Source organism: Haliotis asinina, chromosome 2 (genome assembly GCF_037392515.1).
Source record: "Haliotis asinina isolate JCU_RB_2024 chromosome 2, JCU_Hal_asi_v2, whole genome shotgun sequence".
Classification (NCBI taxonomy): domain Eukaryota; kingdom Metazoa; phylum Mollusca; class Gastropoda; order Lepetellida; family Haliotidae; genus Haliotis; species Haliotis asinina.
The window spans coordinates 61,578,920-61,596,868 of NC_090281.1; the positions used below are offsets into that span (position 1 = coordinate 61,578,920).

The 17,949-nt window shown below is 37.6% G+C and overlaps 1 protein-coding gene across 1 annotated transcript in view; it reads left to right on the top strand.

The window, feature by feature from the left end:
- LOC137274081 (zinc finger CCHC domain-containing protein 10-like) overlaps positions 1 to 17,949 on the top strand; it is a 60,290-nt gene that overhangs the window by 36,997 nt on the left and 5,344 nt on the right. Inside the window, exons 2-3 of the mRNA XM_067807074.1 lie at positions 13,996 to 14,157; positions 17,255 to 17,302. Of these exons, the coding sequence (XP_067663175.1) occupies positions 13,996 to 14,157; positions 17,255 to 17,302 (210 nt within the window). The remainder of the gene's footprint in view (positions 1 to 13,995; positions 14,158 to 17,254; positions 17,303 to 17,949) is intronic.

A 17,949-nucleotide genomic window follows, 5' to 3' on the forward strand; every position in this document is an offset into this window, starting at 1 on the left:
TGGTTGAGTTCGTCAGTGTGGCACTGTCTCCCCACTTCCTCGTAGACTCTCCCGATGATCAGCAGTAGGACTAGGCTGGGCGATTTACACAACTTTTCTGTGCTGTCTCAGGAACTGTGGATGTCGGCTTGAACTCATTCTGACTCATCAAAAGGTATGCAGTTTCTTTATTCCACAGTCATTTAATGTCTGTGAAATATTAATCTGAAAGTTATAAGAACAAGGAGAAAGTGTGGCAGATAATGTTTTCAGAGTGTTACATGTTGTTGATGTGAGACTGGAATATACTGTTGTTTTTCTGAGGGGAGTTCCTGGTAGTATAACTGTACTATTGCTAAATACTATTTGCTTGTTAAATCTATTTGCCAGTAAATTAGCACTAGGTCTGTTAGCCAGGACCAGTTTTGTTGCTTTCAAAGGTATCCTAAACAATAGGTATTGCTCTTACGTCTATTCGGGCTTGTAGATGCCATTCATTTATTTCCATCCTTGGGTCTAGATTATGTTACACTGCCTGAGAAAATCTGTTTTGAAAAAAATGTGGTTGTCCAATATCTTTTTTCTCCTTCAACATATTTTGTTCGAAATACAGCCTAACTATGCTGACAATAGACATGTGTTTTTCCTTTTCCTGGCTCTCAGTTCGCATGGAACTTTATTGTCAAATACATTGTATTTGTATCTGGTAACAAATGCCATTCTGTCAGTGTCAGCTGGTATTTTACTTAGATTATAACAACAGTACACTATGTGTATGACACACACTGATAGATATCACTACCTGGATTGATTTAGGGGCGAGGGACCCTTGGCAAAATTATGTAGATTTGTAATAAACCCATAGTAGTACTCTGTCAACATTTGTCATATTCATAGTTTACTATATGTCTATTATACACAGAAGACCCAGACATATGCCAGTTATTTTTATGAATGTCAGTATGCATGAATACTATAATTTATTTTATCATCAATATCGATATTAGGCTTGGTATGTCCTCGTGCTGAAAAACATCATTGCACTCTGTAAGCATTACGATTATTCATTGATGTTAGCAAGATAAATATACAAAATTTAAATTGGCAAATGAGCAAAACAGGTGTAGTTTTTCTTTTTTTTAAAAATACCTTATTTAAATAGATATCACCAACATGTAAAGACAATTGTCCTTTAACGACAGAAATTAAAAACATATGGGGAACATAAAAACATTTGATAGATGTTATTAAATTGTTTTTTATGATGATTAAACTCCAGACATTATTTTCAACTTTGGTAATAACAGTGAGTTCACAAATCAGTGCTGACAGTTATTACTTTCTTAGGGTTAATGAAATATTGAAAAGGAAGTAACTTCTGTTCATGTTAAATCATAGACAGTTTTAAGGATTGTAGTTTTCTACTCAACTCCAGCCATGACTGACAAACAATGTTCCTACCAAGCCTCTGTGTTACCAAGCACTTTCTTACCCTATTGTGGTGCAGGGAACATGAAACAGACCAAAATTACCACTTTCAACCAAAATAAATTTTCGAAAGATAATGTCAACAACATTTTCTCAGAAGGGCTGATATTTATCAAACTTACGGTGCATGCAGTGTGCAGGTCTGTGGGTTATTGGGTATTCTCTAGGCGTGTAACATGAGACATTCCACTCTGTTCTGCATACCACACTTATGTTCTTGGCACTTGACTCAGCCTATGTATAGCACAACTACCTGTTGCTGCGTTTACAACATCCCTGGTCACAGAATCTACAGCTAGCTGCTTCAGCATCTGGTTTTCCTGTTGACATCATATAGGTGGAAGCATGTAGTTGGAATGGATCTTGCATATGGGCAACCATTCCCTGGAACAAATATTCTTGTCTTTAGTGGGTTTATGTGTACTGGTACACATAATCTCAAGAGTGTTAGTTTGACTGCCTATCTTAAAAAGATCATCCTATTCCAGTGTACTTCTGTTGATAGTGTTGGGAATACTGCAGCCCAGTGGTTAAGCATATGTTCATCATGCCGAAGATATAGTTTCAAGTCCCACATGTGTGCGTTGTCTTATACCCATTTCTGGTATTTCACAAAGCATTGCTGAAATATTTCTAAAAGCTGTGTAAAACTAAATTCACTCACTCACTAACTCACTCACTGTTGATAGTCTCAGTCGGGCAAGATGTGCTTACCCTTTGCGCAGCCACCTGGTGTCTTCAATGGTTTTCGCGCAAAGGGTGTATCATTTTCCTTTTATGGGGGATGGTGGGATAGCCTAGTGGTTAAAGTGTTGGCTCGTCACGGAATTTTGCTAAAAGCAACGTAAAATCATGCTCTCTCACTCATTTATCTTCCATTCCCATTGTTTTAGCATATTATGAAGTCTGGTTATTCTATTCACATTTTATGTTTTCCATCAAAGCCCGGCTGTGTCACTGTTTCCATTCAAACAAAATGCATGATATTACTGCTGGACTTTGACTGCGTTGCTTAATGCGGCCATAATACTTGTGCAGACATGATACTGTCTGTATTACCATCTTTCAATTCTCGTTCATTATTCAACCAGGACTTTATTGTCAGAAATAAGGCTGCTTATATTAACTTGGCAAATGAAATTTGCTTGATCTTGTGTGATTACCAACAACTGTCTCAAGGACTTGAAATATCGTTTCTATTTCTGGAATAGACACATAGATTTGTCACAAGCACTAAAAGATGTTGTGTTCTTTGTAATTCAAATGTGTCAATGTGTTGGATATTGTTCAATGAACTTATTTAAAAATTGTTCATAGGGCTTTAGGACAAGGTAATATGGATGACAACTTCTTTAATTCAAGAACACAACATTCCAATACCGGTACTTGTATTGTTTTCAAGTGTGAATGATGGGGCTTGTGTTGTAGTATATTTGCTTCTAACGTTGCTTCTGCTAAGTGCATGTCACCCTGGCTTCACATAATGGCAATACAAAATCAAAGAACATCAAATAGAGTTCTATGGATATGTTAACTTCTTTGATATAAAATGAGCGACGTTTCTGTGTAACGTTTCTGTGTAGCTACTGATACCATGTCTTTGAAGGGCATTTTAGAAGTTGTATAGATGAAGGAAAACCAAGTTCTATGGATGGTCAGCTTCTTCATTGCAATGGATGTGACATTTTGGTGTAGGTACTAACACCATTATCAAGCAAGTGATCAGTGAAGTTGACTATCCACAGAACTTGGTTTTCCTACTGATACCATCATCAAGCAAGTGACACCCATAGAACTGATTGTTCACATTTCTTAATGCCACTCAGAGAAAACATAATGGTATGTTTTTATTCATATTTTAGTATGTACATGTATTCTTTCCACACATCCATAATTTCATAAAATATCTTTGTCATCCATGACAACTTCTAAATGCAGCTAAACGACATGTACATGTAGTTCATATTTTATTGTGTTATGTATGTTTGAAACCTTTGAGTGTCAAGGCATACCTGTATTAAGAGTGTAGAGATGTTTCAAGTACTGCACTTTATTTTATTGCTTTGAAGATATTCCCTTTTTTACATATTTGTACAACTAACATATCACTCTCTCTGTGTTTATTCTGTGTCTCTGTTTGGTGGAATGTGTGAAGAACGCTCTTGGCTCCACTAACTTATTTCTAAAAGCAGCTAAAAGCCATACTCACTTAGAATGAATCAGTTTGCAGATACAAGTGATATGATCTGACTGAAAGGAAGCCGTCTGGTTGTATTGATTGTATCAGATATACAGTAAGGCTGTGTTTACTCTGGGTATGCTTGCCCCAGGAAGAATCCAAGATGGAATTGGACTTCACAACCCATTCTCATAAATCATGACTAACAGGATTGGGTGGTCAGGTTTTCAGGCTGGGTCGATGTATATCAACATATCCCAAAGATTGATGCTCATGATGTCAATCACTTGATTTGATTGTAATGTGGCTTTGTTGTAGGTGGAAATCTTGAAGCAGTGCAGATCTTAGACATTTATTACTTTGGTGAAACCCAAGGATATGTTGCTGGCAAATAAAGAAAGAGAATCCTGCAAACTGGATGAGTTGAACCATTATCATAGGTTTTTGGCATGCCAAAGGGAGGTAACCCTGTGCAGTGAATTGCAGCACCATAGTGGATTGGGCCACCCAACCACCCATGTGAACAAGACATTGATTAATGAGTTGTTTCTGGAAAAGCGACATACTTATGCCTTATTTTACAAAAATGTACTAAACATTAGTGCTGTCTAATTTCAACTGATCTCTAAACATTATCCCTATGAAGATAAGGGCTAGAATTGATCTTCAGTAACCCATGGTTGTCGTAAGAGGCACTTCACTGGATCAGGTGGTCAGATTCGCTTACGTGGATGACATATGTCATATCACAGTTGTGTTGATCGATGCTTATGCTGTTGGTCATTGCATTGTTTAGTCCAGGCTGTCAAGTGGCTGTCATATGCTTGGAAACTTGCACAGTACAGCGCAAAACTAAACTCACCCACTCACTCACTCACTCACTCACTCACTCACTCACACACACACACACACACACACACTCACACACACACACACTCACTCACTCACTCACTCGCTCACTCACTCTAAGCATCAGTTCCAGTAGAATTTAATGTCATTGTGTGGACGCTTGTTAGATAATCTACTTGACAGAATTTTACCAGACCTGTGCAATGGACTGATGACTACCGTTGCAGGAAGTCCTGAAAATCTATCCTTTGTAGCTGTATGTCACCACAAACATACAGGTCCATTGTTATTCTCTAAACCCTCCCTCAGTCATGAATCATCCGTCCTACACAATGTTCATCCTGTCACCTTACTTCTCCATTTATTACAGTTTATTTCATTAAGACCAGGAATGGCAATGAGTGATGTTCTCAGATTGTTCCCAGTGGAACCGTTTCTGTGAAATGTTCTAATCATTTAGACCTTCAGCTGTATAGCCACAAAACTAATAACTGTCTACGCAGAGACAGGTTTTACCAAAGGCTTGAATACTGATGAGTGCAAGGCCTTCTTTTTCAATAGTTTGTTGCCAAAGTTTTGGATTTATACTTCAATGTTGCAGGTGTTAATGTATTTTCTTTTCAATTTCCAATTCCAGAGTAACAGTTGCTAGTGAATAAAAAGAGACTTACAGGTGCAAAGGACAATGTATGATTCCAATATGATGCCCAAATATAGCGTTTTTCTAGGATAATGTGTTTTATGTTCAGTCTTTCCACTTTTTTTTCTGCAGTAAAGCTTTTGGAGTCCTTTCTTTTTGTTGATTGATAAATGAACTCAGACCAAATATGTTTGGATCAAAGTAACGCTTTTCAGATAGGGGATTCATTTTTGCAAACCAACAAAGCAAATTTACAGCCTAAGGGTCATATTTGCCCCAGTGGGATTTCAGTTCAGAATAGAATATCCAGTGGGATTTCAGATTAGACTGGAATGTCAGAAGGGATTTCAGATCGGAATAGAAAATCACGTGGGATTACTGATTGAAATAGAATATCAGGTGGGATTTCAGATCGGAATAGAAAATCAGGTGGGATTTCAGATCGGAATAGAAAATCAGGTGGGATTTCAGATTGGAATAGAAAATTACAGATTAAATTGGAATATCAAGAGAGATTTCAGATCATAAAAGTTTATCAGGAGGGATTTCAGATCAGAATAGAGTATCAGGGGTATTTCAGATCAGAATAGAATATCAGATGTGTGTTCAGTTGAATGTCACCTGTGACTGAGGTTTTAGTACATATTAGAATCACTAAATATGATGCATTATAGGTTGGTGAATAGCAGTAGTTGCATCTCGAACAGCGAAATGCCAAACCATTCGAATATTTGTCTTATGATAATCACCAGTCTTTATGAGATCTACCCTTCCGGAGTAAGAATTTAAGCACACAAGAAAATGTCAAAGCTCTCAAATCACTGGTATTCCTCTTGCTACATTAAGCCAAAATTGGCCGTGCCATTACCATTCTGAGTTAGAAGATGCAAGTATTCTAATTTGGATGTGAAGAATTCAGAAAGTATCACTGTGAAAGATTAAAGACCTGTTGTTGAGCTGCTGGCGTGTAACATAGAACTAGAGTGTATTTGGCAAGCTAGGTCTGAAGTAGTGAAGGTTTGTGAATATATCAATGTCATAAAGTTTAGTCATCCATTCATTTATTGGTAAAAAATGTACATCTCGCCTTACTTTCTCCCTGTCATCGACTTTTGCAGTCATACATTTGCCGCTGCTCTTGAGTTTAACCTAAACAGGTTTTGATCAAGTTACAGTTTTTTTAAAAAAATGCTCATAAGATTACATGGTGTTATTTTTGTAAAATTCAGTCATAACAGTGGACATCTTGAAAAGTAAGACTGCTCATTACTCTGCCATTCATTATTTTGTAACTAATTTTTTAGTAACAACTAAAGAAACACTATCAGTCTTTCCCAAATATTTGTATTTCATGACAAATACACGTCAGTGAATCTGATGACAAAATATTCCACTGTGAAAATATTTGCATGACCAGTGATATTGAACATAATTTGATCATTAAGTTGAATTCATCTGTATGAGTTAATATTGCTGAAAATATCTGATTTAAGAGCTTTCTTCAGCAGGTTTAATCACTGCTCCATAATCTTTCTGTTCAGACGTTTCTTTGAGACAGATTTTTCAATTTTAACCCAGTGCTGTGAAATCAGCATTCCAAATTAACAAACTCCTAGAATGTCCCTGAAATATGTGAAAATGCATCAATTTGCTGGAAATTATTGTATCTTTGTACACAGCTATGTAGGAAAGCAAATATATTTGATGAAGTGTCCTCATCTGTCAGGTTAGTTTGGGAATGAGAGTTTGTAATGTGCTGCAAATTCAGGACTTTGTCTTTCAGTCTTGAAACTTCTGTATCCTTTGACAATCAGAAACTGCCCCCTTTAAAAGTTGAAGAAACAAACCTTCTACAACTGAAATTATTAATATTTGACATGGACAGTAAATTAGGGATGAAGACTTTTAATATCCTTTATTGGAATAAATGTAATGCCTTCAAGACTGTGATTCCTCAGTATCGCGCACTAGGGTTTTTACCTTTCACTTTCATGTTCAGTGAATCAAACCGTATCCTCTCATGAATTCAAGTTGTTATTCACAATCACTAGAACTGAATATTCATTTTTTTAAGGAAAGAGAATTGGATTTTGAACTATTCATCATCAACAGAATATTTCCATAACAGACACAATAGTAGTCAATAGTCCTATCTATTTAATTTGATAATAATGTGGTAACTGGTCGTTGTGGTGATAAATTAACACAGTCAAAACATATAAAAAACATTATTTTCACTGAATATGCTGAATAGTTGGTGGAGTTGCCTAGTGATAAAAATGTTCGCTCATCACACTGAAATCACCACATGGGGTAGTGTGTGTAGCCCTCTTCTGGTGTCCCCCACCATGATATTGCTAAAAGTGATGTAAAACTAAACCTACTCACACACAGAATAATATATCAATTGGAGACTGTATTCATTACCCAGTACTTCAGATATGTATGACTTTCACCCTTAGATTTGTTGCATTCCTAACGCACATGGCAGCTGATATGCTGAAATTTAATGTATTTTCATTCATTTCCTGTTATGAGACTTTTGAGGTTTCATTCCTGAAGGTTTAGGGTTATGGAAATTAAACTGTGAATCTCAGCGGAGGTGCCATGAGACAGGTCTTCCTGTGATGAGGAGGGCACAGCATCGTTAATAGCTGTGGCTTCTGCTTCAAAGATAACCCCAATGTTTTCCAAATTGCGACCGCTATCAGCTGAAAGACGTCAAGCCTGGTACCAGCAATGCTGAGCGATGGGTGTGAAATTAAATGTATTTAGAGATGCTGTTAAGTACACCGTTAGAGGTGACCACAATTTCGGCTACAAATTGATCTTTGTGTTGGAATTGTGATCAGTTCTTGGAACGTGAGGATTATCCAACTTCTGATCGTCTCATCAAAACCAGCCATGGATGAATGGATATTGATGGGTGCATGTTCGTGATTTAGCGAGGTGTTAGTATTGGGTGAATGTGTCATCGGGCTTACTAGAATCTATATACTTGAGCTGTATTTCCCTGAGAGAAACTCTCACTCAGCGTGTAGTTAAATGTCGCGGGAATGACGGACAGCCGCCAGCTAACTCGTGATAATTGGACTTGTGAGAAAAAGGAGCAGGGAGAAGAGATTAAAATGGCCCGCCATGTTATTCTTGTGAAGACCAGAATTAAAGTATCAAAGGTCCCAATGATCTAATGAGGATCAGTTGTGAGCATACTGCAGGCGGGTGAAGGCTTTGTGTGAAGCAAGTAAGTGCCAGGAGCAGCTTCATCTTAAGTGTGATTGATCCGAGCTTGAGCTGATGAAGCTGTTCTGACATAGTAACCATGTTAGCCACAAAGATGTTTGCTTGCCCTTTCATTAGTAGGGTTTGCTGTTTGATCACTTTATACCTCATCTCTTCACTATCAGTCTCTTGTAACATCATGCTTCATATCGCACGATCCCATTGTCATGCGGGAATGTTACGTTTGTCAGTAATTAGGCTGAGGTATAAATGATGGCAACATGAGTAGCATGATCTTACCTGGTGACAGCGTTAGGCCTCTTGGAGGATCATCAAATGGTAGATGACGTCGCAAGATGAATGTGTGAGAGGCCTTATATAATGATGGCATACATTTTATATTTGATGTACGATGACAAAGATGTTCTTGTGATTATGTAGCATCTCCAAATGGAATTTCACATCAAAGGGAGTGGTGATGTAGTTTTTATTCCTAGTACTAATATGCCCCGAGCAGATTAAATATGAAATTAGATCCAAGGTGTCGTGCAAACATGTTGTTTTGAAGGGCAGGACAAAAGTGAAGAGCTTGCAGTGCATGTCCATGAAAAATTGTAAGTGTTACAAGCTGGAACATCTGATTTTGTCTTGAATAGATGATCTGGCAGCACATGAGAGAACGCCATTATATTCATATTACTAGACTGATCCTATAATGATTTTCTTGTCAGCCAAGATGCATATCATAACATCTCTTTCGACTCACATGATCTGCATGTTCTAACAAATAGCAAATTGTTAGAAATGGTGATGATTATTATCAGACTTATGGATACGAGCCACCCAATTACGTTTTCTGTAGTAAGCAGGGCTTGCATGATATTTGTATCCTACTTAATACAGGTTTGAATAGCCAAGTGCTTTTTTCAGACCCCCAAATGTATAGAGAAATCTAGTATCAAGTTTCACTTTCAGTAAAACAAAAACTTCAATATTAGTCAATAGGCACCAGGATTAGGTCTCATACAGATGTGGCAACGAGGGATCATACATAACTTGCAGCATTCTGATGAGGGATATACAGAGCTTTTGCTTTATTTTCGACGAGGTGCATAAAACCTAACGAGGAATGCATAAAACTACATACACCCTGAATCATAATGCTACAGTGAATTTATCTTACCGAATATTTAATTATCTCAATATATAAATGTAACATTAAATAAACTGAAATTTAATCATACATTTTGTAATATGGTACTGACATGTCAATCTGAACCACTGGTTCACGATTCACTGACTGCAGGGGATGCATGCCTTTTGCATGGGACAAGGTTAAAATGATTTATTCTCGCTTGCAAAGATTTATACCCTGCTCGAGACGTGTACTGGGCATGCATGGTGATTTGTTCAAGGTCACAGGAACCAATCAGAGATGGACATTCTTACATGAGGGATCGTAATATGCATGACATGTATGACAAATGTCACAGTGCATTTCTGAAATCAGAAGTCGGAGATATATAATCTGGATTCAGACCATTTGGTGAAATGTATTCCTGTTAAAATAGTTCATATGTCACTAAAGAAAATTAGGTTAGCCAGAAAGACTACAAAGATTATATTTTCACAAACTCGAAAGTAACCACAGGCAAGCATGCAGGCGTTTATCTCTTGTACTTGATATGCTTTGGCATTTCGGTTCTTTCATGTTTTGAACTCATAACAACACCCAATTTTAAGGCTGATATTTGTTTAAAAACTGTTTGGTTTGTTGGTTTGGGGTTTTTTCTAATATTTGAATGTAATCGAGTGTTTGATCCTAGCTGTTTTCTTACATGTAGATCAAACATGGTTAATATTCCATCTTGATCACAGACTAGACACTGAGACTGTTAGATCCTTACTTGAGATTACATACAGTGTCCATTTGCCATAAATATCCGTTTGCTGTTGTACAATTATATGGGATGTTATGTCTACTAGGGGCAGTGGTGCAGCCTTGTGGGTGCAATGTGTGATGCCCATTTCTGGTATTCCCCGTCATAATGTTACTGGAATATTGCTAAACAGGACGTAATGCTAAACATGACGTAAAACTAAACTCACTCACTCTTTATTGCTGTACAATTGTATGTGATGCTTTGTGCATTGTGTGTTATTGCCATGTACAGCGTCCATTTCTTTTTGTCTGTAATTTTGGCAGTTTTATTGTGCTCAGCCAGTGAGGTACTATCCTACAGTTTAGAATGGATACCCCACTCAGACAGAAAACTGATCTTGAGCTGGTCAGTGGTTGTTTTGCATTTTCAAAGCGAAGTTACAGGGAGGGCAACAACCATAGTGTAACTCCTTATGGTGGGGCACAGCCACAGTTGAAACCCTACCTTTGCTGAAGTTTTTACCATAGAAAAAACACAAGGCCATGCATACACAGTCCAGAAGTTGTTGGTTCAAGAACATTTCTATTTCATTATTAGGAGGCGTTGGGCAGGCTTAGCAGTTACATTTACAGCGTTCACTCATCACACCTAAGGTCTGGGTTTGATTCCCCAAGTGGGTACAATGTGTGAATCCCTTTTCTGGTATCCCCGACAGTGATAATGCTTGAACATTGCTAAAAGTGGCCTAAAACCCAACTCACTCACTCTTGATCAGCCGGATAAATATAGGATTATTACTCACTATGTCAGCTGAGTGTATCAGTCAGAGTAGTGTGTCAGTCAGAACAATTGAACTAATGGATTCCTAGTGGTATGGGAGAAGAAAGTGTTATAGAATCGGCATTATTTTTAAATGTCAGTCTGCATTCACAGCACTGTTTCAGCCAGGACATGAACTAATGGATTTGTCAGTGTGGTATTGCTTCTGTCTGAAAGCTCTGCATTACAATCAGTCCGGCAAACCATCCTAGTGCAACAGTCAATAGCATCGATTTGCCGTTTGTCTGGCTGATGCGCATCAATGGAACTGGCTTCATAAACAGTTATGTCATGTGGCATCAGATAGATGACATCATCAGGGTAGGCTTTGATCTGGAGTTGGGAGGGCTGATCTAATTATCTCCCCTTGATGAACAATTAGGTCAGGTTGACACAAGTTGACACTGGTTGGCACTGATGTGGACTGATTTGTTCAAGGTGTTAATTTTGTCGTGATGTGTGGAAAGATGTTTAGATTGATGCTGCCATGGACTTGCATTGTTTATCTGTTTAATGATGTTCCATTCAGCAATAATCCAGCAGCATCATATCAGCCTGTTAATAATCAATTGGACTATACAAATCAGATATTAATATGATCTCCTACTTTGACCAAATTTGTGACTTGAAACAACTGTCTGTGCTTAATGTCAGATAGCATAAAAGCTGATCTGAAGTTCAGTAAGTGTTGTTATCTCCCTTTCTGGATTGTCGCCCTTTGTTTTTCCCACTTCCAGGGGGCAAAATATTTTCTGGACAGTGGTGAAGAGCAAACTTTTTGCATTCATGATCTTCACGCGATAATTAGATTCTACTACAAACACAGCAATGGTATCAATATGCAAACTTTGAAGTTTTTTCTTTCACTCCATCCGCGTCAGTGCTAACGGGATGCAGGTACTGCATTTTTCCTCTCTGGAAGTAGGACGGCCTACCTTTTTATTGTTTCAGCAAACAAATGAGCTATAAAGGGTAGGTAATTTTCAAGGGAGATAATAACCCTTATTGAACTGGGCTATAGATAGTGTAAAAGCTAATCTGGAGTGAACAGGCTTTGACTCAAGCTTTAGACAGATGGCTTAAGTCTTCTTTGAGTGGTATGTTTAGAAGCCAGTGACAATAGATTGCACACAAACACAAGTGGGATGTACAGAGAGTATGAGTGTAGGAGAGTAGGGACATGTTTAATATGGTTCAAGTCATCAGGTCTGACCATATAACCATTTAGCATATGGTTTGCAGGTGATATAAACCAAACTAGACTCTCCACGGTATACCTTCCTGTGTGAGGTGCAGTGGAGTAGCCTAGTGGCTAACGCATCCCCTCAGCATGCTGAAGGCTTTGGTTTGATTCCCGTCTGAAGTCCATTTTTGGTGTCCCGTGCTGTGATGTTCCTATAATATTGCTGTAAGCAGCATACAATAAACTTACTCACTCCATGATGTACTGCACTGTGTGATATACATGCTGCTTTGCATTGAGTTTGTTGTTGAGTTCCAGTCTGACATAGTTCACGAACAGCTATAATTGTGACTCATTAATGACCACATGGTTTTCTTGTTCTGAGTCAGACCAGACACACTGTTGTCAATCAGATGTCATCAGCAATAATTTGTCTGAATCAGGTTTCCACACCCTGGCGTAGCTGTGAAGTTGATACAAGCACAGGCAAACTGTAGCGCAAATGAGGTTTCGCAGCATACAGAATATGACCAGTCTTCTTATATGCGAGATTATAAGAAACATATTTCACGTGAGTACTTATTGAGTATGGGGTTGGAAATCTGAGAGCACAACCCAGTGAGGAAATAGGAGTGTACCTTTGATGATGGCGATATTTTATTTTGACATGAAAAATATTTTCCTAACCGAAGCAAGGAAAGTATGTTGCCAACCTTTACTCATATCGCTCACTTATAAGAAGACTGGTCATTTTCTCTACGCTGCACAATCCCATTTGCGCTACAGTTTGCCTGTGATACAAGTTACCATAAAACATGATACTTTCTTCACCCATTAATCAAAGAATGTTTTCAGAATTGCAAGAATACTGTCTTTGTGTTAGAAAATGTGAATTAAAAACTAACGTAACCCAATTTTCTGCAGCTCAGTGTCCATTAATAACTATTTCTTTTAGACTGCCCATACAAATTAGTTGTAACTATTGAACTGCTTCCTCTGTAGTTATAAAGCTTCCATTAACCATGTTAACAAGAGAAAATGTATGTGGCCATATCTCATCTGTAGTTGTTTCCTCCCGTTCAACTCAAATAGGCTTTCAGTGATGAGATGCAAAGTAATTAACACATTTCTACAACAGCAGCAGTCTTGTTGAATCCCAATGGTGTTACAATTGAAATTATGTATCGAGCATCAAAGATGTGATAATGAGACTAGCCACTTGCTGGAGATAGTTGTCGATATTGACAGCTCGCACGTTAGGGCATTGATTGGCGGTTCGCATGTATAGCTGTGTAGGAAACTGGTATAGACAGAATAATGGATTAATCACTCAACCTGAGGTTAGTAATGATTTATTTGCATGTACAGGTATAAAGGGATATACACTGTTTGGAGATATATCACCAACAAAAAGCGTTCGTGTCATTCAGTCTGATTTCATAACCAGGAAAAAGTATCTTGTGCCTCCTTTCTTGCTCATCAGTTGGTGAGAAAAATGGAATCAGGGCAAATAGAGAAGTCCAATTAATCGTGATTGATATCCTGATTAATTCGCTGGGGAAACTTTTCTTTTTCAAAATGTCATCACTGCGACAGAGAAATTTACATCAAAGTTGTGGAATTGTGAGCTGAATTCATCAAACTGGTTGTAATTCCTTATAATGTGTAGAGATGTGCAGGTCCCAAGGGTACTTGTTTGATTTGTGGAGGTAATCATGCCAGTCGGCCTGACGCCCGCTCTCGTCTGTTTCAGGGAACCGAGTTCGGAGAACGTTCGCTGTCAGAAGTGCCTGGAGATCGGTCACTGGACGTATCAGTGTACGGGCAAGAGAAAGTATGTCCACCGGCCGTCACGCACCAAGGAAATGATCAAGCGAATTAAGCAGGAAGAAGACAAACAGAAACTAGAGCTCTTGTGAGTCACAATCCATTTACAGTGGAAAGTTTGGGAGCCATCAAATTTTCATTTATTTTTAGTTGAAATTGGTTTCAGCTTTATTATTCATGTTTGATTACTTCTGTTGATTGAGTTTTACTTGAAATGGGTTTTTGAGGGTTATGCATTCTTAGGCATTAACTTTGTGGACTTTCTTTTTCACCTGTGATATTGATATTTTCATTGTATGGACTGGACTGTCTCCTCGGACACCACACAGTCTATGAGAGGAAATATAACTGTAAGGTATTCATTTTTCAATACACAGAAAGTTTGTGTCTCATTCTAAACATGGCTGCCATGTGATTTTGTACTCTGCTGTTAAATGTTGCTTTGTTTTATTCAATGTGCAAGTTGTTTGGGGGCTGAATTTGCCAAAATCTAATTTTTTTAAATTTATTCATTTATTTTTGTTCATTTTCAATTTTTTTTAACAGTTCCTACTGAAAAATAATTTGAAAATGAAAAATTGCTAGGGATGCTCCAGTGAGCAAGTTGAAACACTGTATTGGCATTATTTCAGTGATATTGCAGTGAGACCTTTTCAATACATTCACACAAGTGAATCAAATACAATGCTCAGTTAAAGGCAAAATTTTAAAAAAACACACACAAAAAGAAACACACCTTTTAAAAACAAATATGTCATACATATTCAGTGTACCAATAGTATTTACAGTTCTTTGAAACAAAGGCTAACAGTCAAGATGTCGGTATCAATGGCAGTACTGAAAACTCACTCTGGCTGGAACATGTGAAGTGTATTTCTTTACTAGTAAAGATCTTGATTATAGGAGAAGACAAGTTGCACATTTCCACAACTCCCTTTGCTCAACTGCCAGATGAATCAGTAGACCTGATGCACTAGGTTCTACCAAGTTTGTTTTATAAATGCTTCTTTTTGCAATCTACAACGACATATTGACAGAAATGTGAATTTGTTTTCCATTTCAAACAGATCCACATGAAAAGTTCATGTTCTTGAAACACTCATTTGGCTCCTCTAATGTCATGTGATATTTTAATGGATTATAAATTGAAATGAGGATGCAAAAAACATAGAAATGTTTGTCATGGGATGGCAGTTGGCAGGTCCAGGGAATACATTTGAATCACCTTTAAATAACATTTCCCAGACTTCAGCTGTAGAACGTAGCCTAGTTGTTCTGTTTCTTGAATCATAAGCTCTCTGAGAATAGCAGCAAGACAGCTGATGAAGCTTAGACAATTTTAACTCACTCACTCAACCATCATGCAAACATTTAACACTCAAGCGACTTCACTGTTTCTCTTAAATTAGCGCAGGAATATTTTGCCAGTAGTTCCTACCATCATGCTGATAGTGTCTGGGGCTATTACCTCTTTTGAAAGACATCTCCGTCAACTCCATCTCGGTATGATCAGATGGGACTACATTCACAGGAATACCCTAGCTGGATCTAGAAGTCATCATATGTTGTAGGGATAATAGCATTCAGCTGTTTAAATTGTTGTAACCCTCAGGCCTGGGCTTGTGCAAATCAGTACCCAGCTAGCGTTAGTTCTCATATGTTGTGTGGATAACAGCTTTCCACTGTTTTGATTGCTGTGTCCAATCCTACCCAGACACTCTAATGAGGCCATGTGTCTTTCGTTTTTGTAAGCTTTGTGAGTATCTTTGCTGTGCAACAGACAGAAATTGTTTTGGAAGCATTTCAAAATTCACATGTCAAAATTTGATTTGCTTACTGAAAAATAACAGTAATTTCATGGGAAGTTGTAATGGATGTCTGATAGTGTTTGTCTGAATGAGCAGCCGATATAGAAGGTAAAGGGATGGATGGCAGATATTCGTTTGGTATGAGGTTAGGTTATGTGGAAGTAATAACTTGTTACTGTATGATATTTACTGTCAAAAACATTCATGAAATAATACACAAATAATCACAGGTGCAGGGGCGATATCTGAAATACCATGCATGTGTGGAGGAACTGGACGGCTGCTTTCTGAAAGATTCTGCACTTTAAAAACATTTTCCTAATGACTGTCTCCAGGGTTGCATTAACCATGTATGTGAGAGGTGATTGTCTCACAGATGTCTGGGCACTGAGTGATTATGCAAATGGTGTGGTATAATCGCTTTCCTTGGAGTTGTAGATACCATATATACCTTTTTAAGCACCCTGGGCCTAGATTTTCACAGCTCTGTCAGCACTAAGGTAATCATAAATCCCATACATTAACATTAACTTACAACTATCATAGCGCTATGCGAACTCAGAAAATGTAGGCCCAGTTCCAAGAAGCATCCTACAAATACCAACAAAAATATTTGACTTTCCTTATTTTCTTATGAATATTTAAGATATTCTTTACAAAAGCACAGAAGGGGGTGTTGTTGCTATACAAGTAACTATTTAATCTTTTCCAAACAATGCCATGTGCAAAGTTTGTTTTTGTGACTACAGTGAAACCTGCCAACATCGGCACTTGTCTAATCCACTACACTGCCAAAAACGGCATAAAATTTTCACCCCGCCAAATTGTTGATTTGTATGTTGTATTTAAACAATGTTTAGTGCAGAATATAGAATAATTACCTGTCATCAACATTGTTTTAGTATAACAGAGACAAAGAGAGCTGGCTGTAAGCTGGCCTTTTATTTTGGTCCTGTGGGGTGCTGGCTTAGACAGCCTTCACTGTATATTTTTTAGAATGTTTTGGTTTCATTTGTATTTTGAACAAGGTTTATTCAAAGTGCTCCAGTGTTGAAATCAGAGGTACGATCAGGTAGCCCAGTGGTTAAAGTGTCAGCTCATCACTCTATAGCCTCAAGTTAGATTCCCAAAATGGGTACAATGTCTGAAGCCCATTTCTGGTGTCCCCCACTGTGATATTGCTAGAATATTGCTAAAAGCAGTTTAAAGCTATATTCCCTCACTCACACATTCACTGGAAACAGATTTTAATAATATTTGGTTCTTGAATAATGTTTTCTTTTACTCTTTTTCTGAGTGCCTTTAGTATTGGAGTTATTATTACAGCAACTATGGTAAGCTGGTCCTGTGTAATGAACTTGCTACTTTTTTTAACAGAGCTAAGACTTCAACAATCCAGGAAAAGAAAAAGAAGAAGAAGCATGGGTATGTTGACTCATATTTGATATTTGATGATTAAAATTCAATTGATAAAATAATGTTATTATATCTTCCTAAAAATATAAAGACAACACTGTAGATGTTGATAATGCAAAAGGATGTAAAAGTAAACTCACTCACTACTTCAGTATACCAGAAACCATGGTACAAGTTTTCATATTCTTGTTCTTCACGATGCTGCAGACATGTGTTTAATTCCTCACATGGGTGCAGTGTTTGAAGTTCATTTCTGATGTCCCCCACTAAAATATAGCTGATAGTGGTGTAAAACCTGTGAGTGGAATTTGAATCATACTCCATCATGAATAAATTGACAATCATAGTCATTGGAATTGAAATGTTCATGAATTTTATACAGAAAAAATGTATTTTCACACACTGGTTATTTAGCACAGTGAGAGAGGCCAATTGTTCAGCTGCATATCTTGTGACACTAAGCCAAGGCTACTCACAGTCCTGTCAACCAATAATACCCACAGATGTAAAGTGGTAACATCATCATGATATATGAACAATGTCAAAATAATAAATTGTGGTACTGTCTCACTGAATGTGATTAATGATACATTAGCTATGGACTTGGTATTGTATTGGTAAATAGATAGTTGTTTTCATTACCCTACATTGTGGAC